The 26,898-nt window shown below is 50.1% G+C and overlaps 1 protein-coding gene across 7 annotated transcripts in view; it reads right to left on the bottom strand.

Annotated features, from left to right (window-relative positions):
* Window positions 1-26,898, bottom strand: part of CABIN1 (calcineurin binding protein 1) — a 152,391-nt gene that overhangs the window by 109,430 nt on the left and 16,063 nt on the right. For 6 of the 7 annotated variants that reach the window (XM_019467117.2, XM_053902129.1, XM_019467119.2 and 3 more), the window contains 13 exons: window positions 24,185-24,319; window positions 22,868-23,048; window positions 19,316-19,445; window positions 17,738-17,887; window positions 14,541-14,827; window positions 13,273-13,441; window positions 10,208-10,344; window positions 9,454-9,671; window positions 7,861-7,939; window positions 7,091-7,278; window positions 6,109-6,261; window positions 4,425-4,619; window positions 350-592 (listed from right to left, as the gene is read on the bottom strand). In XM_019467117.2, coding sequence (XP_019322662.2) covers window positions 350-592; window positions 4,425-4,619; window positions 6,109-6,261; window positions 7,091-7,278; window positions 7,861-7,939; window positions 9,454-9,671; window positions 10,208-10,344; window positions 13,273-13,441; window positions 14,541-14,827; window positions 17,738-17,887; window positions 19,316-19,445; window positions 22,868-23,048; window positions 24,185-24,319 — 2,265 coding nt within the window. The remainder of the gene's footprint in view (window positions 1-349; window positions 593-4,424; window positions 4,620-6,108; window positions 6,262-7,090; window positions 7,279-7,860; window positions 7,940-9,453; window positions 9,672-10,207; window positions 10,345-13,272; window positions 13,442-14,540; window positions 14,828-17,737; window positions 17,888-19,315; window positions 19,446-22,867; window positions 23,049-24,184; window positions 24,320-26,898) is intronic. The other variant, XM_053902127.1, reaches the window with a different exon arrangement.

Below are 26,898 nucleotides of genomic sequence, written 5' to 3'. Positions count from 1 at the left end.
AGACAGAGGGCCTGGGTTCCAGCCCCAGCTCTACCTCCTGCTGACCACACACAGGTCAGGGCCTCCTGCTCTGAGCCCGCTTCTGTCACTCAGGGATGGGTGGTCTGGAAGAACCCTGTGATGCCAAGTGCTCAGCAAGCTGCAACCCCCAGACCCGAGCAGTCCCAGGAAGGTGTGCGGCCAGTGCACAGCCACCCACTACCTGAGGTGCCCGCTTCCTGCAGCCAGAGTAGCCAAGGCGCCCCTCTGGGGTCCCTAGCTTGCAGTGAAAGCCAGTGAGCTACGAAGGGGGAATTCCGAGAACCACACCTGCTGGTGCAGGGCAGCGCACGAAGGAGTGGGAGATTACCTGGATGAGGTTGTTGGTGAGCCGGGTGAGGCCAGTGGAGGACGATGATTCCTTCAGGATGCTGCCACTGCTGTCAGCTGAGAGTGCCTGCTCGATGCCCAGCAGTAGCTGGGTCACCGTGGCCACCCACTCCTCCTTGGCTGAGGACTCACTCGCATTCACCATCTGCTGGACGGCCTCGTGCAGAGCCACGTCGGAGCACTCAAAACACTGCCGGTGGTCCTTCAACCGGAGCAAGGAGTCCTGAGCACAGGGAGGGGCGAGGAGGAGGGCGTGCCGTGAGAGGACTGTGATGGCGCTCTCCACGCCTGGTCCTCAGGACTGAGGGGCAGTACAAAAAAAGGGGAAGCGGAGGCCTTCCACGGGCCTTGAGGCATCTGTGAGGTCACATGGCGATCTACGTGCAATCACGGCATGGCGTGTGCCAGCCAGCGGGCTTTCAGAAAGGTGCTTGACCTCTGCACCTCAGTTGCCTCATTTATGAAGCTGGGACACGGAGGCCAGAGTGGGCAAACTGCCTAGGTGAGACTGAGTGACTCCACCACCTCTGTCAGCTCTCACCCTAAGCCACTGTGCCCCAGGCCACCCAGTCATGCGCTCATCCAGTGCCACGGCGCTCAGGGGTCTCAGCAGGGGAGGGGTCTCAGCAGACTGTCGGGGAGGGACTCTCTCTGCGGAAGAGGACCTGAGCCAAGGTCACAGCAGAGGCAACTAGCCAGGCAGCACTGAGGTCATCATTCTAAGAGTCCCCATCTCCCCCCCCAACAGGTACCCTCATGGAAGAAGGTGAGTGGGAGCATGAAATGAGCTGTTGTACCTAGCACACTCAGCACCGTGTCCTGGCACATGGAACTCTCAGAACACCACACTATTTTAAAATCCCCTCTTTGGGAGCCATCATCTTTTGTGAAGCTCCCTTTCCTTTTGCTCTAGAACATAACCCATTTAAGCACCTCAGTCTGAGCCACTTCCATCATCATGCTGCTGTGTGAGGAAACTCGGCCTGGCTGTGAATTTGCAGATCTGGCAGGCGGCCTGTTAGACCAGCAGGAAGCACCTGCCAACCGGTGCCCCCTCAGGCTCTGACCTCGCTGCAGCTGAGGGCTGGCAACAGCTCCACGCGACACAGCTCTTTGAGGTCACGCAGACAGGGGTGGGGCAGAAATGCCCAAAACCGCCTTTGGGATGTGCTGCAGTATCTGAACCTAAATCAAAACCACCCCCAATTTAAAAGCCCTAATTGCCAGAAAAATGGGGCCTGTGTTTCTTTAGAGAAAGCCAGCACTCTTTAGCAGGAGGCCAGAGGTATGAAGGAGCCTATGGGGTGCAGACATGGAACCCAAAGGCTGACCCTTCCTGATCAAACACCAAACACCTGAGGGACAGGGGCTTATTTTGTAGCAGGATAAAGACTGTGGACCTGAAAGTGCAGCCAGCATTGCCATGAAAGTCAGGGACAAGACAAGGACCCGTCAGCAGTGCTCTAATGTGACATAATGCCCAGGGCTCAAACTTAGAAAGAGCTAAAAAGCACAAGAATAACTGCCAACAAGTGAGGAGACCAAATTACCGTTGACTGTGGGCAATATGATCATCTACCCGAAAAAAACAGAAACTATCAGAAATAATGGGAATGAAGCACAGTGGCTAGATTTAAAATAAGCATGCAAAAAATCAGTTGGGTTCCTATAAACCAGAAATGCACAGTTGGAAAACATAATGACCAAAAAAAAGACCCTGCTCAAAATCACAACCAAAAATATCAAGAACTTAGAATCAATTCAACCTGAAGAAACTACATGATTATATCAAAGACCATAAAAGGCAGCTTGCCCAAATAGGGAGGGAGACCCATCATACAGCTAGAGGGGAGGATTCAGGCCCTCCCTCCCCTACATACACCGTATGAAAGCTAGATGAAGCACAATAAACATGAAACATTAACACCACTAGAAGAAAACAAAGGCAAACAGACTTTTAATCTATTTGTTGACATGCTTCTTGTCTGTCTCCCTTCTAAAATATAGGTTCTGTCAAGCGGGCCTTCTCCCCTGTCCAGTGCCAGACATGCTGTAGGAACTCAATCCATGTGTGTAGAATGAGTGGATAAATATTCTTCCAGTCTTGAAAAGGCTATCTAAGCATAATAAACAAAATCATAAATGTTTGCAAATATCAAAAGATTTGACAACAAAAAATTCACAACTTTTAAAAAGGCCACAATATAAAAGCAATCTGGCATGGGGCGCCTGGGTGGCTCGGTTGAGCGTCCAACTCATGATTTCGGCTCAGGTCATGATCCCAGGGTTGTGGGATCAAGACCCACATCGCACTCCATGCTGAGTATGGAGCCTGCTTAAGATTCTCTCCCCCGCCCCCCCCACCCCCCCCACCCCCGCTCTGCCCCTCTCCCCTCTTGTGCTCACTCTCTCACTTTAAAATAAAAAAATAAATAATAAATAAATAAAAGGAGACTGGGAAAAAAAATATTTCCAACATTTGATGAAAAAAAGATTAGTATCTTTAAAATATAAAAAGCACTCCAAATCAATAAGAAAACACACCCCCTCTGTAAGAAATTGAGGAAAAAACAAGAGTCACTTAATTCTCAAAAACCAGGAACTTCGACAGCACTTGGCCCAGGCCTTACCACAGCCCTCTCAGTACTGCTCAGTGCCCATCCAACCCAACAATGGAGCACCCTGCCACACCCAAGAGTTCTGGACGACAGGAGCAAGCTGACATCTGAATCACTGGGGCCTTCTTATCAGGCACACCGAGGGTTAGCCTCTCCCCCCTCTTTCTCCCCACCTAATGGCATCCCTGGCACACCCAGACATCCCTCCCACATGCAGTCATGCTGGACACTCCTCCACTCCACCCCCCAAGCCTGCCATGGTACCTGAAGTCAGACAAATCTCATTCCCTGATCTCAGCATGAACCAGCCTGAGCCTACTCTGCCAGGAGCTAGAACCTCCCTTTCCTCCCTCCCAATGTCCCTCCCTCTCTCCCTCCTCCCTCCCTTCCTTCTTTCCTTCTCAGAATCAACTGTTTCCTCTCCTTTCACCACGATGGAGATGCCTCCGTTTGCTCCTATAGTCATAGCTCTTAACTATTTCCCAGTTCAAGAAAGTTAATTGAAATGTCTCAAACAATATGAACAAAAAGCCTGGGAGAAGATTGGGCTCTCTTTCCAAATTGGAGCGGAAGGACCCAATAAGATGATAAATATAACATGATTAGTGTGTGACCCATAGAGATGGGATGCCAGGCCACCCAACACCATTAAGCACATCATGTTTATCACCTTCCATGTTTATCATCCAACCCCATGCTTCCCAAAGATGGCAGCACTGATGAGAGTCGGCACCCGTACGGTGCTTGCTACATGCCAGGCATGGTGCCAACACACACTAACTTGTATAAACCCTACAGCAGGTCTCTGAGGGATGAACGATGATCATCTCCATTCTAGAGATGAAGAACCAAGGCACAGAGAGACTGAGAAACTGCCTGGTGCCCAGCAGATCCTGATGCCCAGCGAGCTCTCAGTAAGAGTTTACCTCCTAAAGAAGGGAGGCATGGAGGGAGCCGAGAGGGTGCATGGCTTCAAAACACCACTGTGGTGTTCTTTTTCCTCAAGCACACGATCGTACATGGGTATTTATTTGATCTTGATTACATCGTAGGGTTCGTCCATTTTAACAACTACTCAAAGCTCAATTTCAAAGGTAATATAGAAAGACAGGCAGATGAACAAATGGGTGAATGGATGGGTGACATCCTGACTTTTCTGCCTTCCTCCTCTGCCAGGCAGACGTTCTGATTCAAGTGTGGGCTCATTTTGAGCCACACAGAACCCTGGAACCTGCACTCCTAGGTTCCAGCTTTCCGCCAGTCTTGACCGTATCTTCCAACTAGCATCTTCCTGGATGCCAGTTAGCAGTTTTTACTCCTACTATTTTCTTCTAGATTCGTGTTCTTGAAAGCCACCTCAAAGCCTTCAGAGAATAAACTCATAACCAAGCAAAGAAGGTATGAGGTCAGAGTGAGGGGAACTGTGGCCACACACACCTGCAGCAGCAGCAGCTGGGCTGGTCTCTCTGGAATGGAAGTCATAAACTCCAGGTGTTTGGCTCGGTCAAATCCACTGGTACACAAGGTTGGGCGGAGCAGATGCACAACGGCTTTGTAGTCACCAGCCTCGTACAGCCGCTGAATCTCCTCCAGGGACTGGCACCGCTCCAGCGACTTCAGGTTCTTATCAATCTGGAAAAGGCCCAGAATGCTGCCCGATGACAAACCTCTCACACTCTCTGAATCTGGCCAGTGTCTGCATTTACCAGACCCAGATGAGTACAAAAGTAGACTTCCCGTCAATACATCAGCATTTATATAAAACAAATGCTTTACAAAAAGTACTTCTACAGGGGCGCCTGGGTGGCTCAGTCGGTTAAGTGTCCGACTTCAGCTTGGGTCATGATCTCACGGTTCGTGAGTTCAAGCCCCGCGTCACACGCTGTGCTGACAGCTTGGCACCTAGAGCCTGCTTTGGATTCTGTGTCTCCCTCTCTCTCTGATCCTCCCCTACTCGCGCTCTGTCTCTCTGTTGCTCTCAAAAATAAACATTAAAACAAAAAAAATTTTTTAAAGTACTTCTGTTAAGGTCAAAGCATTCAATTCTTTAAAAAAGAAACCTAGGGGGGCGCCTGGGTGGCTCAGTCAGTTGAGCGTCTGACTTCGGCTCAGGTCATGATCTCACAGCTTGTGAGTTCAAGCCTCGCATTGGGCTCTGTGCTGACAGCTCGGAGCCTGGAGCCTGCTTTGGATTCTGTCTGTCTGTCTGTCTGTCTCTCTCTCTCTCTCCCCCTTCCCCACTCACACTCTGTCTCTCTCTCTCAAAAAATAAACATTAAAAAAATTTTTTTAAAGAAAAATAAATAAATAAAAAAGAAACATAGCAGAGGCACCTGGGTGGCTCAGTTGGTTAAGCATCTGACTCTTGGTTTGGGCTCAATCAGGTCATGATTTCACAGTTCATGAGTACAAGCCCCGCGTCAAGCTTTGCACTGACAGTGTGGACCCTGCTTCAGATTCTCTCTCTCCCTCTCTCTCTGCTCCTCCCTTGCTTGCTCTCTCTCTCTCAAAAATAAATAAGTAAACTTAAAAAAAATTGCAAAACATGGGGTGCCTGGCTGGTGCAGTCAGAGGAGCATGTGACTCTTGATCTCAGGGTCATGAGTTCAAGCCCCATGTTGGGTATAGAGATTACTCAAATAAATACACTTAAAAAAAACTCTGCAAGACTCTGAAGGCCACTTTGAGCTGATGTGGACATGTCACAGCCATGGAACTGTGCTGAGGATTGAGGCGGCACAGTGATAACAGGATCAGAACCCAGCACAGCCTAGCATACATGGCTCTGCTGACCCAGCCCCACAGCCAGACCAGCACCGGTCTGCAGTTTCCCTCTAATTCCTCTGGGGTTGCTGCAACACACGGCCCAGGGAGCTGAGCAATGATCACTCCAGGTCTTGCCGGTGAATGCCTCCTTGCCCCTTGCCACCTGTAAAACCTTTCTCTCCCTTTCCCAGTGCACTAGAGTGCCTCTCCCAGGCCCCTTCACCCTCTCCTGGGAGGAAGGAGCCCTGTTCAGCACATGGGCTGCTCTCCTGCTCCACAGGGACATGGAATAAATAAATCACCGACAAGAATAAATCTTTGGCCAAGAAAACACCATTAAGTAACTCCCACTCACCTCCTCCAGGGAAACGACAGAGTCATTGTAGAGGTTGGGCAGGCGGATGACGAGGTCTCTTTGCTCAGCCCCTGCCTCAGCCTGGATGGCAGTGGAGCTCTGGAGCATTTCTGTGCAGATGTCATAGTTCTCCAGGGCCTGCTCCATGTCTCCCTGGTCAAAGGAAATGCAGTCAAGGGACAGGGGCAGAAAGAGGGAAACTCACTGTGCCATGCCAGGTACCTTACCTTCCTGATCCCACTAGACTGTAGGCACCACGAGGGCAGCTTTGTCCAATTACTGCTATACCGTCTTAAAAGGGGCCTGGCACACAGCCGGGGCTCAACAAATATTTGTTGGATGAATGACCAAATGACTGAATAATTAATTCATACCACAATTCTAAGGAAAGGTATCATTAACTCCCATGGTGCAGATGAGAACACTGAGGACACTTGAAGAAGGCTGAGTGTCTTGTTCAAGATCATGAACGGATAAATGGCAGAGCCAGGATTAGAACCTAAGCTTATCTAATTCCAGAACCAACTATGACAATCTTATTCATTCTACCACAGTGTACTGGGTACCACCAGGTATATCCTGGCCATCCAGACCAGGCTCTGAGGAGAAGCCTTCCGAGAATTCACACAAGACAGGTGGTTTCCCCTTCTAGAAAGCTCTGCATCCATTTGTGCATTCATTCAGCCTCTCCCAGAAAAACACAGGCAAAGGGTTCAAGACCGCAAGGCAATCCTGAGTGAGGGGGGTCTACAGGGGGCACAGGAGATTCCTTCCAGAGCTCTGTGGTTGTGCTCATATGCTGTACAGACTGGGGGCCATGCTGGGGTATCTGCGATCTGAAAATTCCCCACATCCCACTTCCTCACTCTGAGCCCAGTGTCAGGCAGGTGCCGCATGTGCACATACACACGAATCCTCAACACCATGTCTAGCTCTCCTCCCTCCCTGTTGGGTGCCAGGGAATGCCAACTGCAGAACCAACCTGCAATGCCAGGAACCGAGCCTTCAACCAATAAACGCGGACCACAAACTCCAGCCAGCCATCCTCAAATAGGTCCCGCTGGGATGAGGCAAATGATAGCTGCAGGAGGTCACCCAGGAAGTGGGTTCCTGGGAAATCAGGCCCAAACCTGCCATTCACCACACCAGCGGGGCAGCTCCGAGGAGACACTGAAAACCATTCAGGCCAGAACAAGTCAGCTTCATGTGTACGGTCCAAACACCCTTCTCCTCCTTAGAGGTTGCCCTCAGCTCTCGCCATACTTGCTTTAGTGTCTTGGAGTGCCCTGAGCCCCTTGGAGCCTTACAGCCTCTCAAGTGGCAAGGATCAGAGAAGTCAGAGAATCAGAGAGATGCAGAGACTCCAAGGGCCCTCATTTTACATACTGAACTTTGTTCACTGGGTAGTGGTTTAAAAGTCAGAATGACCCACATCATCCAGGAAAATTATTGGGACACATAAATTATCAAGTGATAACCTGAGAAATCTGATCCTATTTTCTTTAATCCTGAATAGAAAAAAAGCAGGCAGGTGGCTTCCTCTGGGAGCTCAGCTACTGCTAACTATTTCTTGAGTGTCCAAGGGGTTTCTCTGGGACTCTGGATTTTCCCTGCCCAACAAGCCAACCCAGGAAATGTGCCCACTGAAAACTAAGTCTGAATTCCATGACTCAGCTTCCCCACTCCCATTACCTCCTGGTTGCTGAAGGTTCAGAAAATTACTCCTACCACAGAACACAGAATGCCTCCTACCTGCAGAGCTTCTGCCCTTGGTCAGCAGCCACTGGTCCAGCTGGAGCTCCATGCAGGACAGAGACATCAGCATCATATCCTGCAGGACAGGTACCGGAAGGTCAGGAATGGAGTTACAGAGTTATTAAACAGTGATGGATGGGATGAAATGAAACTAAAATTTACTTTGATAAATTGATAAAGTAAACCTACTTTCCTTCTATAATCAGTGGCTACTTGCCAGGACATAAAAAGAGGCACATGGATCCTCCTTGGAAGGAGCTAGAGACCTGTCTTCAGTCCTAAGGGACTGCCCAATGGAAGAGGTATCTCTGCACCTACCAGGCCAGATGTTGCATCCATACTACAGCACTTAAGCCTTAAAAGTGGCTGGGTCAAGGGGCACGTAGATGGCTCAGTCAGTTAAGCATCTGACTTAGGCTCAGGTCATGACCTCGTGGTTCGTGGGTTTGAGCCCTACGTTGGGCTCTGTGCTGACAGCTCAGAGCCTGGAGCCTCCTTCAGATTTTGTGTCTCCCTCTCTCTCTGATCCCTCCCCTAGTCGTACTCTCTTTCTCTCTCAAAAATAAAAAATAAATATTAAAAAAAATTTTTTTTTTAAAGTGACTGGGTCAGGCCAGAGTACATAAGGAAGCTGAGGTCCAGGGATAAGGAGGCACCTGCCAAGCAGGCACAGCAGAGAAATAATCAACCTGGTTTGTCGGGAAACCAAAGCCTCACCTCCTCCAGCCACTCCGAACTGCCCCTGGGAGACAGACTTAATGAGCAGCAGCTGCCAGGACACAGTCCCTGAGCTGTCCCAGTACCTCCACACTGCCCTAAGGACCTGTCAACCCTGAGCGCCTCCACTTTCTGTGCCCCCAGCCAGAAAGACCACCCAGATGGGCCCTAAAGCTGCCAGTACACCCCTCCCGGCACCCAGCCTTCCTCCTATAACAGGAGAAGGGCACCAGAGCATCCAGTATTCCCTTGAGCCTCAGGAAGCACCGAGTGGAGGAGCCTGGACTGCAGAGTGCAGTCAGCTGGTAGGCTGGGCACAGGTTAGCCCCCTACCACCAGTGGCCCCCACCACTTCCCTAAGCAACCTATTTAGCCTCTGCATTTCTATTTTCTCACCTGCTAAACAAAACGCTAATAGTCCCTGGCACCTGGAACACAGCCAAACGTTCCACTTCTGCCCACTCTCTCCACTGGCTCCCCTCCATCTCCACCATTCCACCTGGTACCTGAGCCAGACCTAGAAGCATCCTCTCCCTGACCATCTCATTCCCTCACCTCCACCTGCAGCTCATCCCGTCAGCTCTACCTACAGAACCCTCCACCCCAGTGCCACCACAGTCACTCACCTGGCAACAGCCTTCTAATGGCCCTGTGCCCACTCTCAGCCCCAAGTACAGCCTCCACTCAGCCTCCAGGGATCTCTCTAGACATAAACCAGGTCCCATGACTCTCCAGGGGCCCAGGTCCCAGTCCCAGGCCCACAAATGGAGGTAGCTCAACATGACAGTAACTCCATACCCACGGAAGGTCCCTGTGCCCATCCCCTGGTCCCAGTCTGACAATAGCCCTCAAGAGGCCCCCGGCCCACCTGACCTTGATGTGCTTGTTGCTGCAGTCCCTCAGCAGCGGGTTGGGCAGGCTGGTGCTGTGCCTCCTCCAGCTGTGATAGATGCTGAGCACAACCTCCGCCAGGCCCGGCGGCCACCTAAGCAGGAACTTATGGCCCATGCCCTTCAGGTAGCGCATCATCAGCTCCAGAATGCCCCCATTGGTCAGGTTTTCCAGTAGGAATGCATGCACATCCTGCTTCTCTGCCCAGGGAGGGAGAAACAACTGACTTGAATGAAGGACCTTCTATGCCAGGGTCTCCCATTTTCTTTGGGAGCTGACAGGCAGGGGCGGGGCAGGGTAGGGGCAGAGGCAGGAGAGCACCTATGTCCTCCTACACAGTGGTGCTGAGGCCAGGCTGCTGGGCCCCAATCCTGGCTCCGGCCCTCACCAGGTATGAGCAAGCTTCTCTGAACCTCCAGGCCTCAGGTAGGTATTGAAGGGCCAACCTCCATGCACTACCTTACAACATGCACTCAACAGTTGTGTCATGGGCATTTGACTTGCAAAGCCATACCCCTGGCTTCAGCCTGAAGCACGTGTCCTTCAGGGAACACAGTCAAGTATGAGCCCAGACATTTCAGCAGACCTCCCAGCTGACCACGGAGCTCAGGCGCAAGACAAATCCAGGCAAACCCTTGACCATACTTTATCCCAGAACCATTTTCCCAGTACAAAACCTAAGCAGGCTATACAGAATAATGGGAGGAAGAATTCCCACAAGTTACTCAATTCTTACCAGACTCCATGAACGTAGCTGAGTCGAACGACAGTCTATGAGGTCCAATGTTCGGGAAGCTTTGCAGTTTGGCTTCTGACTGGACTTCATAGGTATTAAAGGGATCATCTTCTTCCTCCGGGTCCAGCTTTCTTAGCCTGCATGGAACACACCAAAATCACAAAAGTGATACCATACCACACATTCTGAAACAAGCACGCGAATTCTTCCAAAGAGAGAAACTAAAACTGAGCAAGAGGGAAGATGCTAATGAGCGAGTTGCGGGATCCAAAATCCAGGCCTCCGGGACGCTTTGCCTCTTTCTAGGCCTTTGTGAGCTGGTATCTAGTCTATACCCTCACTCATTCATTCATCCCACCAATAGGATTTATTGATTCCTGATCAACTGGTGACCAGGCACGTGCCAGACACTGAAATTCAGCTGTTAGTGTGGCAAACTCTGCCCACAGTAAACTTGCCTTCTGATGGGAGAGACAGACAATATACAGAAACACAAAGACAAAGAGCCCACCTGAGGACCAACCACCAGAGAGTGCTTAAGACAGAGTCACAGGGGACCTCCTTTAGAGAGCTGAGTCAGGATGATCTCTCGGAGGGGGTAATGTCTATGTGGACAATGGAAGAGAAGGGACTGGCTGTGCAAAGCAGCAGGACAGATACAGAGGCACAGGCCAGAATGTACACCAGGTGTACATTCTAAGACCTGAGGGGAGCCCGGCTAGCAAGGATAAAGTGGGTGAGTGGTGTATGAGGGCACAGAAGACCCTTCTGAGCTTGGTCCCTCGATGGCTCCTCACAAAGCCGTGGGCCTGGGGAGGACCATTCTTTCAGCACCTCCCAACGACCATGTTTTGGCCTTCCTTGTAGCTTCCCCTCAACCAAACAACCCTGAAGCATAAACACATAAAATAGGGCAGTCTTCAATCACTTCGTTCATTCATTGCACACACACCCCCATAGTGGCTACTGCAGGCAAACTGTCACGTTGTTCTTGCCTGACCATTTGAAGAAGCAGACATGGAAACCTACAATCAAAATAAAGATAAAGAAGCCACAAACCATTCCACGTAGGAATGGCGCAAGAATGGAGGGCAAGAATGGCGCATGGCTGGCTCAGTGGGTAGAGCATGCGATACTTGATCTCAGGGTTGTAAGTTTGAGCCCCACGTTGGGTGTAGAGATTACTTTAAAAAAAACTTTAATGTTTATTTATTTTTGAGACAGAGGGCAAGCACAAGCGGGAGATGGGCAGAGACAGAGATAGAGAGGAGACAGAATCCAAAGCAGGCTCCAGGCTCCGTCAGCCTAGAGCCCGACACAAGGCTCAACCCCATGAACCGTGAGATCACAACCTGAGCCGAAGTCGGATGCTTAAATAACTGAGCCACTCAGATACCCATAAAAAAATTTTCTTAATGTAAAAAAAGAAAAAAAAAAAAAAAAGGCAAGACCCTTTCAGCAGGGCTGAGGGGAAGAGGGGGAAATGGGTCACTCAGACCTCTTGGTATCATCAGCCACAGCCCCAACCTGCAGCTGTTCTGAAGGGAGACCGGCTCCTGGCCCTAACCCTGAAGAGGAATTTATCAGAGAGTACTGATCACATCCTCTACTTAGAGAGAACAACCCTGATTTCCAAGCACTTTACTTCCACCTCCAAAAGAAAGACAACAAATGAGGAAAATGGGAATCTTGCTATAAAATGGATTCACAATCCATCTAAAGCTTTTGGCTCCTCCTTCTGCACTTGGCTATTGTCACCTGTGAAAATAAACTGGCATAGGCCAAATCACGAGCTGAGGACTCCTGGTTAAAGATGCATATGGGGGGGGGGGGTGCCTGGGTGGCTCAGCCAGTTGAGCGTCTGAGTCTCGATTTCAGCTCAGGTCATGATCCCAGGGTCATGGGATAAAGCCTCACATCAGGCTCCATGCTGAGCATGGAGCCTGCTTAAGATTGATTCTCTCTCTCTCTCTCTCTCTCTCTCTCTCTCTCCCTCTCTCCCTCCCTCCCTCCCTCCCTCCTTCTGCCCCTCTCCCCTGCTCAAGCTCTCGCTTTATAAATAAATAAATAAATAAATAAATAAATAAATAAATAAATAAATAAATAAGCAAACCAGCCAGCCAGCCAGCCAGCCAGCCTGCTGAATATACAGTTACCTCCCAAACTATTCCAGTAACTGTGAAGGGATAAAAAGGTATGAACTCACAAAGACACAGGGGATAGGAGAGGAAGCCCCAGCAGACAAGAAACATGCCCACCAAATGTCAGATGGCAGCAAGATGATGGAACAGCACAACCAGAACTGCTCTCTCCACTCAGCTAAGAGCAGGGGAGGAGACATCAGGAAGCCCACCTACTGGCACCATAAACAAAGGTGCCAAGGATGACACAGGAATCAAGAGCCCGGGAACCTTTGGAGGAGGTAGGGAGACAAGGACAAAAAGCAAGAGGCCTGGTGAAAACAGGCTTAAGGAACATGGAGCCCAGGCCCCTCCCAACTTGGGGCAGCCTGGGCGCTGCTCCTCCCTTGAGGCTTCTCTGAAAACACTAGGAACTGGCGAAAGCAAGAGGATTTACAAACCTATCCTCTTCCTCCTCAGAATTTGAGGGAATCCTACTGAGCCTGGAGAAACCAAGCACACATACTCTTCCCCAAAGCAGAATGGGTGCTCCCTTCTGTGGGGTTTCCCAGAGTCTGCACCCCAGCAGCAGTAGCCCTAGGCCTCCCAGCAAGTGGGTGTCTGTGCGTGCATGAGGACATGGGCGAGTAGCCTGTAGCTCGGTGATCCATCCATCTCCTGAGGGCCCAAGGAGCATGCGGTCCTCCAAAAGGTGTGCAAGTCATGGCTCCTGACTCAGGAAGTTCAGAGGGAAGAGAAGTGAGAAGAACCCAAGACCCCAAACCAGTGACATCTGTGCTTTGGCTATCGGCACAGATGTCATGGGGACACAAAGGAGATGCCAGGGGAGGGGGTGGCAATGGAAGGAAAAACTTTATTGGTGGCACAGGCTGGAGGCTTATATGTTTGCTTATTTTTGCAAATGAGAAAACATCTGCATAGTACCTAGATGGCAAGAATTTCATCAGAAGCTCCTGGAAGTCTACTTTCTCTTCTTTCTTGCACTTAGTGTTTCGTACACGGGCAGAACGCCGCTTCGCTGTCTCTCCACTCTCTTCTGCAATCTTCTTCCGTTTTACTCCTTTCTTGGATTTATCTCCCCCAGAAACATCACCTTCACAAAGAGTGCAAACTGAAATCTTATAAGGGGCAGAGGTAAGAAAACGCACCAAAGAGGCACATTAGTGCCCCTAATTTTCTAATTCCACCAGTGTATTTCATCTTTATTTCTTACATTCAAGTAACTGTTCGTCTTTTAACAAGAGTCCTGAATAAAGTTAATTTCAAACTCAAAATACTTAACTCATACTTTGCTTGAATTCACAGAACCCAAAAGCCAAATCTCAAGATTATTCCCACAGCTACAGAACACCAGGGTCTCAAAGACTCCCTGTCCACCCCCACCCCACCCCCACTGGCTGCAAGTGCCTCTGGCGCCTCAGTGGATGTACCTGGGACATCACAGAGCAAACAGCAGCAACATTGATTCTGCCCACTGCCCAGGACCTTCTAAGCACCCAATGATAGGACACAAGCAAGAGAATCGTGTGCATTACACAGAGAGCAGAGGAGTGTTATGTGTGATTGTCATGTATGATTAAGCAAAAAAGTTAGAATCAACATACATGTTCATTCAGAAACTTCTTTAACTGCTAGATATTCTTTTTATCAGGGACACAGAAATCAAGAAAAGGCTTGGAACTTTTGTCTGAAATTTTTTTTATAACTTCATTGACATTGATTATAAAAATATCAATAAAACCATTAAAAAATATATTACCATATAGTGGTAACTTTGCAGACTGTTTTTTAAGGTCAGTGTCACCCTCAATGTCAGCGCACAGCAGTGCCCAGTGCTATGGCACATGGCCAGCAACAGGGCAGAACCAGCAAAGGGACCTGCCAGCTCACATATGACAAGTGGGAAGAGCGACCTTTATGCCAGGACCTACTAGCCAGGCGTTTAGCAGTCCTAAGCAGCTGCATCCCTGAGCTTTGACCCCCTCCCCTCGGGGGCTTCAGTGCTGAAGTGACCCCTGACCAGCAGCAGCCCTGTGGCCAAGTCTCCCCTGCAGAGCTAGGGGCTCTCACCTAAACCTTGAGCCAGGGGCATGAGCAAGACCCATCTCTCTGGAGAGGCCAGGGCATCACAACATTCATTCTTGCCCAGCAAATGGGGCCTCCCCAGAAGTGACCCCAGGAGGTTTCCTCACCTGCAGGGACACCAGTCTCCAGCAGGCTGGGACTATGCAGTGGGAAGCTGGCTGCAGCCACAGGGGCATAGGAGAGCACGGGTTCTGCCACAGTCACAGCTGGATTGGCAGGGACGGGGCTTGGTTGGATCACGCTGACAGGTGCCACCACCACAGAAGACACCAGAGGCTGGCTGGGGTCCTGATAGTCAGACAGGTCGATCCTCTTGCCGAGGCTGGGCCGCAAGGGCTCACAGGTGGTGAGGTGGTTGTACATGGCCAGTAAACTCTCCCCGAGACACTTCCAGCTGCAAGAAGAGGGTCACCACACCTGGTCAGCACCATAATCAGGTGCTCCAAGCCTGTGGAGAGGCGGCAGAACTGGCCCCATGACTGCCATCTCCATGAGGGCAGGCAGAGTGCTCACGGTTTTGTCGTCGTCGTTACGGACAAAATCCCGAGCCTAACACCACTGAGGTGGAGCAGACCGAGCAGGAGGAGCAGGGCCCAGCAGCCTCCTGCCCTCACCCTGGCACAAGCCGTGAAGCAGCTCAGGCACCTTCAGACTCCACCAAGCAGGCATGAAAACCACTGACTCACTTCAAAAGCTCCTTCCCTACAAGGTCGAATTTTTAATTCATCTGTGGCATTTCTCTGATGCCACTAATTCTATTTTTGGTTGGGGGAGAGGAAGGTGAAGAGGGGCCGCTAACAGGGATGTGGTCGAAAGCGGCTGAATGGGCCCTCGGGCAGGGCCCCTTGGGAGCAGCATCTCAGTGGGTCCCCACCTGGGCCGAGGCCTGCAGCATGGCAAACCAAGACCACTGTGTGCTGTGGTGTGTGCTATGTCGTATGCTGTGTGCTATGTGCTATGACAGGTGTCTGTCTTACTGTGGTGTGGTATGATATACTGTACACTGTCTCTCGCTTCATGCTTTATGTTGTTATATATTGCGTTGTGGTACGATATGGTGTGGCACGATACATCCACCCACCCATCTCTGATTGGCTTCCCATGCTCTCAGGCTAAAAATCACACCCTCAGCCTCAGGGCGCCACATGGCCTCATCCAACCAACTGACCCAGCTTCACCTCACACTCCACCCCCACCCTCCCACCATGCTAGCTTTCTTTCAATTCTACAAACAAAACCATACCCCTACATACCACAGGAACTTTGCACAGGCTTCTTTCTACCCCCGATGAGGCTCTCACTCACATCCCAGCCCCTCTGCCACTCCTGTCAGACTCCAGCTCTAGCACCTAAGCCTTTCCCTGAACCCCAAAGCAGTGCACGCTCCATTATGAGCTCTGCACAAGGTGCTGTGCTACTCTCCTCGAAGGCTCCTCAGCATGGGGCATGTGCTTTTTCTTCCAGGTGACCGACTACCCCTCAAATGCCCCCAGAGAGGGACCAGGTCCCACCATACTGAGTCCCCAGCACAGAGCACAGTGCCTGGCATGAAGCTGGCACCCAGGAAATGCTATGGCAAGAATACAAATGGAAGATGCTTTAAAATCCAGAACCTAACCAAATGGAGGCTCCTAGGACTAGAAGGGATTTCTTACCTGTTCTTTTCCAGTCTTTGGTAAGGGTTACATGCAGATGGGGAAGAATTTGCTCACCATCTGTGTTATATCTAATGCTTTAAATACACAATTTCATATACCTAGGCAATGAATAGACCAAGGGGTGGCAAACTGTGGCCCACAGCCTGTTTTGTACAGCCCACAAGCTAAGAACAATATTCATATTTATAAAGGGTTGTTACACACACATACCCGAGAAGACTATACAACAGAGATGGGACCCGGCCCACAAAGCCTAAAGCATCTACCATCCAGTCCTCTGTGGGAGGAGTGTGCTGAGGCCTATAATAGACAGTGGTTATTTTAAAAGCCTCACCCACCCTCCCAGAGAGAGAGAAAATCTCCGCCGTCTTCCTCTAATAACCCAATCCTGGATTTCACTACCAACTAGTGCTTCCTCCAGCCAAGCCCACCCCCCTCATGCTTCCATTTGGCCTTCCGCCTGCATGAGGGCAGGCTGGACACCGGTTTCACAGCTTCTCTTCTCTAGTCACATCACCAGGATGCTCTCCAGCGTTCTCAGGCCTTCCTCTCCTTCACTGTAACAGGGAGACATCCAGGGTCCTTCCCAAAGTCCCAAACCTCTTAGCTAGGGAGCCCACACTCTCAAACAGAATGGGGCTCCTGACCCAGCCGACAAAATAACGGGAAGGCCATCTGACTAGATGGCAGAGCAGCCCCAACTTTCCAACCGTCTCAGCTTCCAGGCGGGAAGACATTCCTGGGAGACTCAACATGTGGAAACATACCAGCAGTCATACCATGGATCGAAAGCTAGCTCCTCCTGAGCGTGTGCCAGGTGCTGGCTCTGTGCTGGCCAAAGCTGCTCTATTTCAATATCATGACAACCCTACAAGAGAAGGTTGCTTTCCCTGTTTTTAGGGAGTGGCATGTAGTATCCCAGGGTCACCCACTTATGGGTGCCAACACCAGCCCCGGGTCTGCCTGATCCAGGGCAGAAGCTGCAGACCACTATGTGACAACACCTGAGTAGAAGAACACTGTTGTCAAAGCATACTAAATTTAAAGATTCAGGATTCAATGTCAGAATTTTAAAAACAAAAACTGCACGCCAGATCTCACGAGGGGGCAGAATGACCCCAACGCTGGGAGGCTGCCAATACCAGTTTTCTCTTCCCTGGGACCGCTCACACACTGAGGGATTCACAAAGGCTACCCTGAAGCCCATCCTTCAGTGCATCCTACATAGCCCTTGAGGGAGACCATGGGTTCAAGAGCCACAGAACCCACACCTGGGATCAACTCCAGACTCCCCATTCACCATTTCACTGCTCTGAACCCAGTTTCCTCCTGTCCAGTGCTTGGCAAATGTTAGTTTCATTTTCCCCTCCGGGAAGGGCAGACTGAGAAGGGGTTTACGGGGAGGTGGCAGGTGGCTGGCATCAAGAACGGCAAGAGCAAAGAGAAACTTAGACGAGGCACACTTGTGAGAGATTGGCCTGCTTCTTGGCAGCCAGCAAGTTAAGCGCACGCCTCTAGGCATCTGTCCAACGTGGACCCAGCTCCCACTCACACCATCAGCCCGGGCTCAGGCCTCGGGGCCTCTCCCTCCTGTGCAGGGTCCACCCGCCAACCCAGCAACCCCAGAGACCCAGATGACGACCTACGTGAAGAAGGGGATGGGCTGCACCAGCTTCAAGTCTGGCTCCTTCTCCCGCACGGTCAACGCTTGCCTCTTCTTCCGCAGCCCCAGGGCCTCCTCTACAATGGCCTTCGTCTCAGCTGCGCTCACTGACACATCATGGATTGACATGTCACTAAAACCATGTAAGACAGAAATTATAATGTCACAAACTAGAGCCAAGGCTGAAATTTTACAGACAGGGATGCAGTTAAGTTAATATCCTTTAATCTGTATTCATTCTTCTTACAAATAAAATAACCCCTTGAGTCTGGCCTCTAAGGGCAGTAATTAGCATTCTTAATACCCACATACACTAGAAGTGACTAATACCCTTTGTTCCTTCTACAATTCAAAATTGAGCAAAGGGTTTTCATATGTATTAACAATACGACAGTAATGTCAGAAAAGCCACAGAAAAATATAACCTTGCTCTCAATTATTTACAGAGAATTTTAAAAGAACTTTCCTATCCTGTCCTATCCAAAAAAGTCATCAGATCCCCTAAACTCACCAAAGTCCCTGGTATATCCAAACTACAGAAAGGGTGGGTGGGGGCTTTGAGGCCTCAGGTGCCCTCACACAGACACACCTCCACCTGAGGTGGCCCAGCAATACCTGCCCTCCTGCCCAGGGTGTCCTGATGCCTCTCAGCAGGGCTCTACCACAAAGTCACTTGCTTATGGATTTATTTTTCCATTTTATCTCTCTCCAAAGACGGTTAATACCATCAGGATAGATATGAACAAGAAGTATAATCTCACAAGGGACAGACAGAAATAAATATCCATCACAGCTGAGTTCCAAGGGCCAAGGACCAGAGGACAGAGGAGTTGGTTCATCTGGAGGGTTGGGGGAAGAAGACAGCCAGAGTTTGGAAAGCTAACCAAAGGTGACCTGCGAGCTGGAACACAAAGATGGAGCAATGGCACAACAGGTGGAGAGGAGGAAAGATGGCCTTCCAGGTGAGGGCATGAGGGAGCCAGGGCACAGGGACAGGCCAGTGCACAACGGGGCCAGGCCTGGAATCTGTTGGGGACCCCAAGGCACTCTTCTCCCCCGGGAGAGAGAAGGGGGAAGCAAGGAGAAGAACCAAGGGGGTCAGACTGTAAAGGACCTCCTAGGTGATGTACTGAGCATGTGCTTTGTCCTGGAGGCAAGGCAGGGGTGGCACAGGGTCAAGGTCATTTCTGGGACAATGAACATGGGAATCACTGGGAGCAAAGCCCTACAAAGGGAAATGGCAAGAAGGCAAGGTGGACAGCAGGTTACTGCAAACATCCAGAGGACAGCTGGTGAATGCCAAGAGCCAGCAGGGCAGTAGGGAAGGAGGGCAGCAGAGAGCCAAGGAGGCACCACCATGATTAAGCATACAGGCAAGTAATAAGCAAGGGCAGGATCAAAGCCAGGCGAGGGGGTAGTGCGGGGAATGAAGTGCAGGGGCTCATCTGCCAGAAGGTCAGGACCTGAGAGAAGGCGGTGCACACGCCCCCTGATATCCACCAACCACACATTGCTGGGGGAGGAGGGGTGCAGAACCAGCATAGGAAGAGGCAGGACCCACCATTTAAGGAACATTCGGAGGGAGTCCTTCCGGAGACAAGGCTGTTCTTCAAAGATCTTTTCCTTGAGAACCAGTCCTTTGCTGTACCGGCAGTCCTTCTCCAAAGCTTTGCAGATGAAGTAGAGACATGCTGGCAGGGAAAGAAACAATACGACCTCTGAGCTTGCACCCCAAACCTCTGGCCTTCCCAGTTAACACCAAGAAAATGTCCCTACTCTGGAATGGAAGTAATGATGGTAAACAATAAGGAGATACCACTTTACCTATTTCAATCAGGAAAGATACTGAAAATACTATCACCCACAGTAGATGAGGCAAACCCAAATGCTGCTATGTGAGGACAGACTATGATCTTTCTGGAGAACCGGAGGCGTTATACACAAACCCTCGGCCCAACAATCCACCTCTGGGAACTACTGCAAACACCTAAAGGCCCACAGTGATTGGCTATTGGCTAACCGGAAAACAGCCTTCAAAAAAACCAAGAAACCACCCTGCCTCACCAGGGGAGCCTAGTTAAGGAAGGCTTCCCCAATCCACACACTGGATTGCTGAGCGGCCGCCACACAGATGGTCAAGGGTGTGCTCACTGACCAGAGGGAAGGCCACAGGACAGCATGGGGAGAAGGCAGGAAACCAAACAGGCCACACGGTGTGACTCCATTTGTATACATAATACCAGCTTCTGTTCCTTCTGCTTATCTGTATTTTCCAATTTTCCTCCTTCTCTTTTTCTTTTCTTTAAACTCTTACCAAAAATAGCTACTGCTTGTAATTAAATACATGTACACCATTCATGTCAATGAGCCTCCTCAAATCAATGATCTGGAAAGTCTGTGCCTTCTCCAGCTCCTCCAGGACTAGAGACAATAACAGGCAAAGCAACATAGAGAAAAAATGGGAGGGCAAGAAATCACAAAGCAGAGCTACAATGTGAACCAGGAAAGCCTTTAGCATTTGTAAGTGGCATTAGCCCAACAGACAGGACTGCCATGAGTCCCCAGCAGACTCGGTGCCCGCAGGCCTCACCTGTGAACACACAGGGAAATGGTACAGTGCAGCCAAGTGCCAGCTCTGCTTTTGCTGGGCACTTGGACCACTACCGTGCTCTGCTCAGCTTTGGGATCTGAGTATGGATGGATTGCAAGACACTCCTATCGAGAATAACCAGACAAAGAAGGAGCCAGGACTAAGGAGGAAAGAAAGAGCAGAAGTAGAGATGTGGGCATGGGAGCTTTGAGAGACAGAAGAAAGTGGTGTCCTCCTAGAGTTCCATAGGAGGAGAAAACAGAGCCTGGTCACAAAGTTCCACAGGTACCACACTGCCCCCCTGCAAGGCACACGAAGGCTGTGCAATCTGTGAGCAGGGAGGGCCCGGGTAGTCCCAGCACAGCACAGCAAGCAGCTGACTGAAGAGCTGCTAGATAGCCTGCAGGCTCCTGCCCCACACAAACAAGAACATGGTTTCTCTGGGACCACAGATGCCACAGACACCCAGAGAGAAAGCCAAGGAGGCCCTGAGCATTTGACGATGCTGGCTCTCAGCAGGCATTCTGCTGCAGTAAAGCTCACCGCTCTAGCTGCACTACACCACTGTTCCCACAGAGGGAAGGCCTAGGAAGTCCCAAGGGAACAAGAGGTGGTCAGCAGGCATCAACCCCAAGCACCCTGCCTCCTCATCTCAAGTGGATTAAGTGCCGCTGGGAGTTAATACCACATGCTGCTTTTACTTTGGGGTTTCAATGAGCATCAGGTCAATCAGGGCAGGCTCTCCCAGACAGCACAGCCATTCAGTCCCCCAGGCCTGTTTTCCATGAGAGAGGAGTGCAAAGAACTAAACCAGGTGGCTGGGGAAAAGGAAGGCAGAACACAAGCCTGTCCACCTCAAGGTGGCACCCAAGCTGCTGGAAAAGCTTCCAAGAGGAGCCTAAACACCCTTGGAAGAAGAAGCTGTGAGGGTCCAAAGGTGCCCCACAAGGACTCACATTCTGCTGTGAAAACTGCGGCAACCGACAAAACAAGTGCTCTGTCCACCAGCGGACGCACACAAGAACATTCACAGCAGTGAATGCAAAACCTCAACTCTGGAAACGACCCAGTGTACAGGCACAGAATGGTCAAATTGTGTACACACATAACAGATGACAGGGCAATAAAAAGGCCCTGGCGACTGCCTGGGTGCGCTCATGGACAGGAAGACCACGGTCACAGGAGCCAGGCTACGAAGGGTACATACCGCCATCTGATGCCACATAGAGGAGGCTTGACAACAAGCAGAGCTCATCTCTGGTGAGTGACAAAAGGGAGAAATCAAGATCACCTCCGGGGTGGTAATGACTGGAATGGGACCCAAAGCAGCATGCCTTTTGGGGCTCTAGAAACAATCTGCATCTTGATTTATTTTATGTATACACACTGTGCACTGTGTGTGTGTTCTACTTCAATTAAAGAGCTTTAAAAAGTGGTTGTGAAGAACCAGAGGTGGACAATCGTGAGCAGGGCCTAGTGCTTCTCAAAATACTCCATGTTATTTGTCTTTAAAAAAGGGAAGGGAAAGGGGAGCCTGGGTGGCTCAGTCAGTTAAGCATCTGACTTTGGCTCAGATCATGATCTCACAGTTTGTGGGTTCAAGCCCCGCATCGGGCTCTGTGCTGACAGCCCAGAACCTGGAGCCTGCTTCAGATTCTGTGTCTCTCACTCTGCCCCTTCCTGGCTTGCACTCTGTTTGTCTCTCTCAAAAATAAATAAACACTTAAAAAAGGGGGCAGGGGAGGAGCCTCTGCCAGTCAGTCTTCCAGGCTTAGAATGATGGCAAGTGCTCATCAGCATGTTTCTCCTAAAAAGAATAGCAGCTCAGCCACATACAGAGCACCTTCACACACCAGACCAGCCTGCAGCAAACACAGTCAGCTCACAGAGCCCTGGGCTCCCACTGCACTCAGCCCTGCTCTGAGCACTCCTGGAGAGCCTCTTTCCGCTCTGGCCTCAGAGGACACCCAGAAGATGCTAACTCCCAGAACACCTAATCAGTGCCTGCCTCAGGACCAGCCCATGCAAGGGACAGAGGTGTTCTCTGCAGAGCAGATGTCAAGGCTGGAGCAAAGGAGCTTAAGCAATTAGAGGGCAGACTGGGGCTCCATCTGGCAGAGACCTTCCCAGTAGCCCTGCTGCTCTGCAAAGGAAGAGACTGCCTCCAGGGACAGTGAGGTCCCAGCACCAGAAGGAGTCAAGCGGCAGCTGCTAGGCTCTCTGTCAGCAAGTTATAGAAAGAGGTTCTGGCACAGGATGGGACAATGCAAGGATGAAATGAGATAACCAAAGGAAAAACCACTCAGAGAACATGCCACCTATTACTACAATGCTCTTGATAAATCTCATTTGAGTAAGAAAGACACACGCAATAAACCAGGAATGCAAAGTCATCTCCCTTTCCTGATAGTCAGGCAGAAAGCCCTTCAGTGTTAACCTGGCCTCCAACTTACCCAAGCTGTCCTCCCTCCTCTGTCCCAAAACCACAAGCACGTGGGAGAAAGCCATCAAAGCCTGACTCACTTGTGTAATCACTGAGGGTGTACAGGACAGTGATGAGGTTGTCCAAGCAGGGCCAGTGGTCAGGATTGCACCGAAGCCCTTCCTCAAAAGCGTGGCGAGCCAGGGGGACCCGGATGAGCCTCAGGGCCACGTGTCCAATTTTATACCAGAGGTTGACATCCGTGGAGTCCAGCATGACTGCCTAGAAGGAGCACAAACAGAGGGTATTCACATTCAGTCAGCTCTCTTGCTGAACAGGCACCCAGTGGTGATGGGAGGAACATAGCACTGGCCCAGCCACTCAAACTACCCAGAAAAAATGGCAAATACAAGGTACATGAATCAAACGATCAAATTCAGAACATTTTCTTGACATACTTTGTCTCTCTGAACATCTGTATTCCTTACATAACTGATAGATAAAAGAAGTGAAAGTACCATTAAAATAGGTGATCTGTGGGGTATTTCTATTAGATTGAAAATTTTTAATGTAATTTAAAAAACAATTTTTTTTAACGTTTATTTATTTTTGAGACAGAGAGAGACAGAGCATGAATGGGGGAGGGGCAGAGAGAGAGGGAGACACAGAATCTGAAGCAGGCTCCAGGCTCTGAGCCATCAGCCCAGAGCCCGACACGGGGCTCGAACTCACGGACCGCGAGATCGTGACCTGAGCTGAAGTCGGACGCTTAACCGACTGAGCCACCCAGGCGCCCCATAAAATTTTTAATTTAATTTTAAATTGTGGGATCCTAGAATGATTATAGGCTAGAGACAGACCTCAGTTCACATCCCTGTTTCTACACTGACTAGCAGAGTGATCCCGAGCCTCAGTCCCCTCATCACTAAAATGAAGATGAAGACACCTTCCTGCAAGATGGTGCAGGGTTAGCACATGCATGGAGAGCAGTTCGCATGGTGTAGAGCACATCAGGGGTACCCACCGAGATGGTGACGGTAACACAGAAATCATGGCGATACGGCAATGAGCAGGAGCAGGGTACCAGGGGGCAAGCTGTGCTCTCATAACTTGTATATGTACCAATTCATTTAATTTTCATAACCACCCTCCTTCTTACTATGCCCACCATCCTGGTATGGACCTGGAGGCCCAGAGAGGGTACGCACACACACCTGAGTGGCAGAGGACGAATGCACATGCGGGCCCCTGCTCTCTCTGAACTCCCTGTTACCACCCGCTGATGAAGGTCTCAGGCACCACAGCTCAGCAATGCGCCACTACAAGTTCTTCTCTTTAGCCAATAAGACCACAACCTCACCCCCTCCACCGAGAGCTTTCAAAAACCCTGAGGGAGCTGAGCGCTGCCAAAACCACACCTCCAAGTAGAATTCCATGGCTGTCTCCAGGTCTTCTCGCTGGGCTGCCAGCTGGGCCAGGTTCTTATATGTGGAATATTTCAGCATCAGCCCAGGGTGCTTCAACCCTTCTTTCTCATCACCAGACGAAACTGCCTATAAACAAAAACAGAGACACCTAGAAGGGACACCTAGGCCTTGAAGCCTCGGCAGGCAGTCAGCAGGATACCTGACTTCCGGGCTGGTCTCTGCCGCAGGCCCTTGGCCCAGGCCGGTGGCACCGTCCATTGGAAAATGAAAGCACTATACTAGATGTTCTTGGGGGACCCCTCCAGCTCCAAGCAGACAGAGAAGAAAAGTCAGACCACCACAAGGCAGTTTCCAGATAGTCTGGGAACGAAAAGAGACAGGGGGAACCCTCCCTATCGCTACAGCCATGCCTGAAAGGTCAAGCCTGGAGCCCACAGCTCCCCCACATCACCAAGCCTGCAGAGGGGGAACAGGGCATGAGGAAGCCACCTAGGGGCAGCAGCAGGATCTGGAGGTGCCTAGGCAGCCAACTTACACATCTCTACACATTCCGCAGCAGGAAGACTATTGGATTAGGAGTCAGGAAGCTAAGCTCCCACCTCTGTAATCATCACATGACTGTGGATAAGTTACCTTAACTAAAAAGTTAGTGCCCCAAGGGCCTTTGATTTATAACAGTAAATCCTACCCTAAGTATCAAAAGTGCAAACGAGACAGGAGAACGTAAAGATTGTAAACGTGCTTTATATAGAAAGTTACTTCACTACAGCTTTTATGAAAACTCTTTGAAAATGCTACAACTTCTAAGACATCCCTGATGAGGCAACCTACTGCTCTAACCATGGGACAAGGAGTAAAACATTTTCTAACAGAAAAGCTCGGTGGCGCAAAGAAATTCTTTCCAGGGGCAGGTCCAAATCCCAGCCTTGTCCTGGGACAGGTCACCCCCACACATCATTCCTCATGGTCAGGACAGATAAGATCCGAGGACACGCACACTTTAGGACACACCCCTTGACTAATCCCAAGAAATCTACCCTAGTGTCTTAAGGAATTGCAACAAGAAGACTGAAAGGCTCAAATCAGGCTTCATTCACGATCTTCTCCTGTCGTCTGGCTTATGCTGCAGAAAGATTCCCAACGACAGGGTGACCAAGGCTGGACACCAGGTACCTTCGCCCTCCAGGTACAGAACTGTTCAAAAGCCCTTTTACAGAAGCTGTGTGAGTCCACCCTGGAGACTAGATAGTAAGTGGTACATCCAGACACAACAGAAGCTCTTGTCACTAACCTCTACTTAACCAGCTGGACTCAGCACCATTCTCCATCCTCCGTGACATGCAGGCTGATGCCACAGGAGACAAAGAGCTCGCCCCAACAAGCCTCCACCAGCATGTATACCAACTAAGCTGTCCACTTCTTAGGATTCAGCTGTGTTCCATGACCTGTTTATGCCAAGTGTTTGTGCTACTATAACTACATAATTTAGTTTTTAGGTACACCAATGCCTGATGAATGTGAAAACAAACTTTTCTGTATATTTTCTGTACTTTTTGATTGTTTATGGTGACCACCTTTTACTTTTATAAGTCAGGGAGGAGAGTGCTACAGCAGTCATTTAAGACTGAAATTGATATACAGAGAGGTGGACACAGCTATGGCTACAAGGCCGACATCCGGCCAGCACCCTTCCGACTCGGTGCTGTGCTCACCTGCTCACACCTCTGAGGCCCACTCTTCTGTGGTCTGAAGGAAGATCCACTCCTGACACATATCCAGTCCCTGGCCCATGGCAGAAGTTCGGTAAAGTAGAATAAAGTCATTTTCATCTCTGGGCCCTCACTCACTTTCTACTAAAGGGGGAGGTGTGGATCGCAATTCCCATGGCCCTAATTCTAAGACGCTATAACCAGCACTAAAGAATCCTGACAAGCTATCCAATTAGGAACATGAACAGACACCTTGAGTAAGAGAAGGGATAGACTCCTCATACTGACAATTAGAACTCAGTTAGCATTTTGCCTCATTAGTGGTAGAAACTATCCAGGGGTAGGGACTTGAGACACAAGTGTTTGTCTTCCTAGAGGTATAGGAGACTGCTCAACTGAAGGACTGTGTTCTAGAAAATGTCCATGGATAGCATCTGTCTGCTTCCTTATTGCATGTCTCTGTGTTTGGTGTTTGGCTACTTGAAAACAAAACCTTTCCTCCTAATGAAATATAATTCTTCTTAAATCAATTTTAAGTTGAGACTCATTTTCAAACCTCTAGGCAACATCTCCATGACCCAGTCAACTCAGGTTGAACTCACTCATCACTAGCATGGCCCCAAGGCTGGATCCAGGTCCTGCCCTGCCTGTCCCTCTCTGCCCATACCCTGTGTCCTCAGCATGCCTCTGTGTTGTTTTTCCAGCCCTTTCTCCAACTGTTTTTCAAATGCCCACAGAGCATCTACACAGGCTTTCTGAGCTCATGGGCTATCACCCAAACGGCATTTGCCAAAATGTGTTGCCAACAGGATCATTAAGTCTCAGGAAACCATAGGTTCCAATCCTGGCTCTAATGCTTCACTAATTGGATGGCTTTGAGCTATCAACACTTCACTAAGCCTCCATTTCCACAACTGTAAAACAAGGACAATAGCCCCCACCAACTTGGCAGAGAAGTTGTAAAGAAAATGTAATAAAATAGCCGACAAAGAGTTC

This window comes from Panthera pardus, unplaced genomic scaffold (assembly GCF_024362965.1).
Source record: "Panthera pardus isolate Hobbes unplaced genomic scaffold, ASM2436296v1 HiC_scaffold_15, whole genome shotgun sequence".
NCBI classification, from domain to species: Eukaryota; Metazoa; Chordata; class Mammalia; order Carnivora; family Felidae; genus Panthera; species Panthera pardus.
This window is presented reverse-complemented; position numbering and strand designations above follow the sequence as displayed.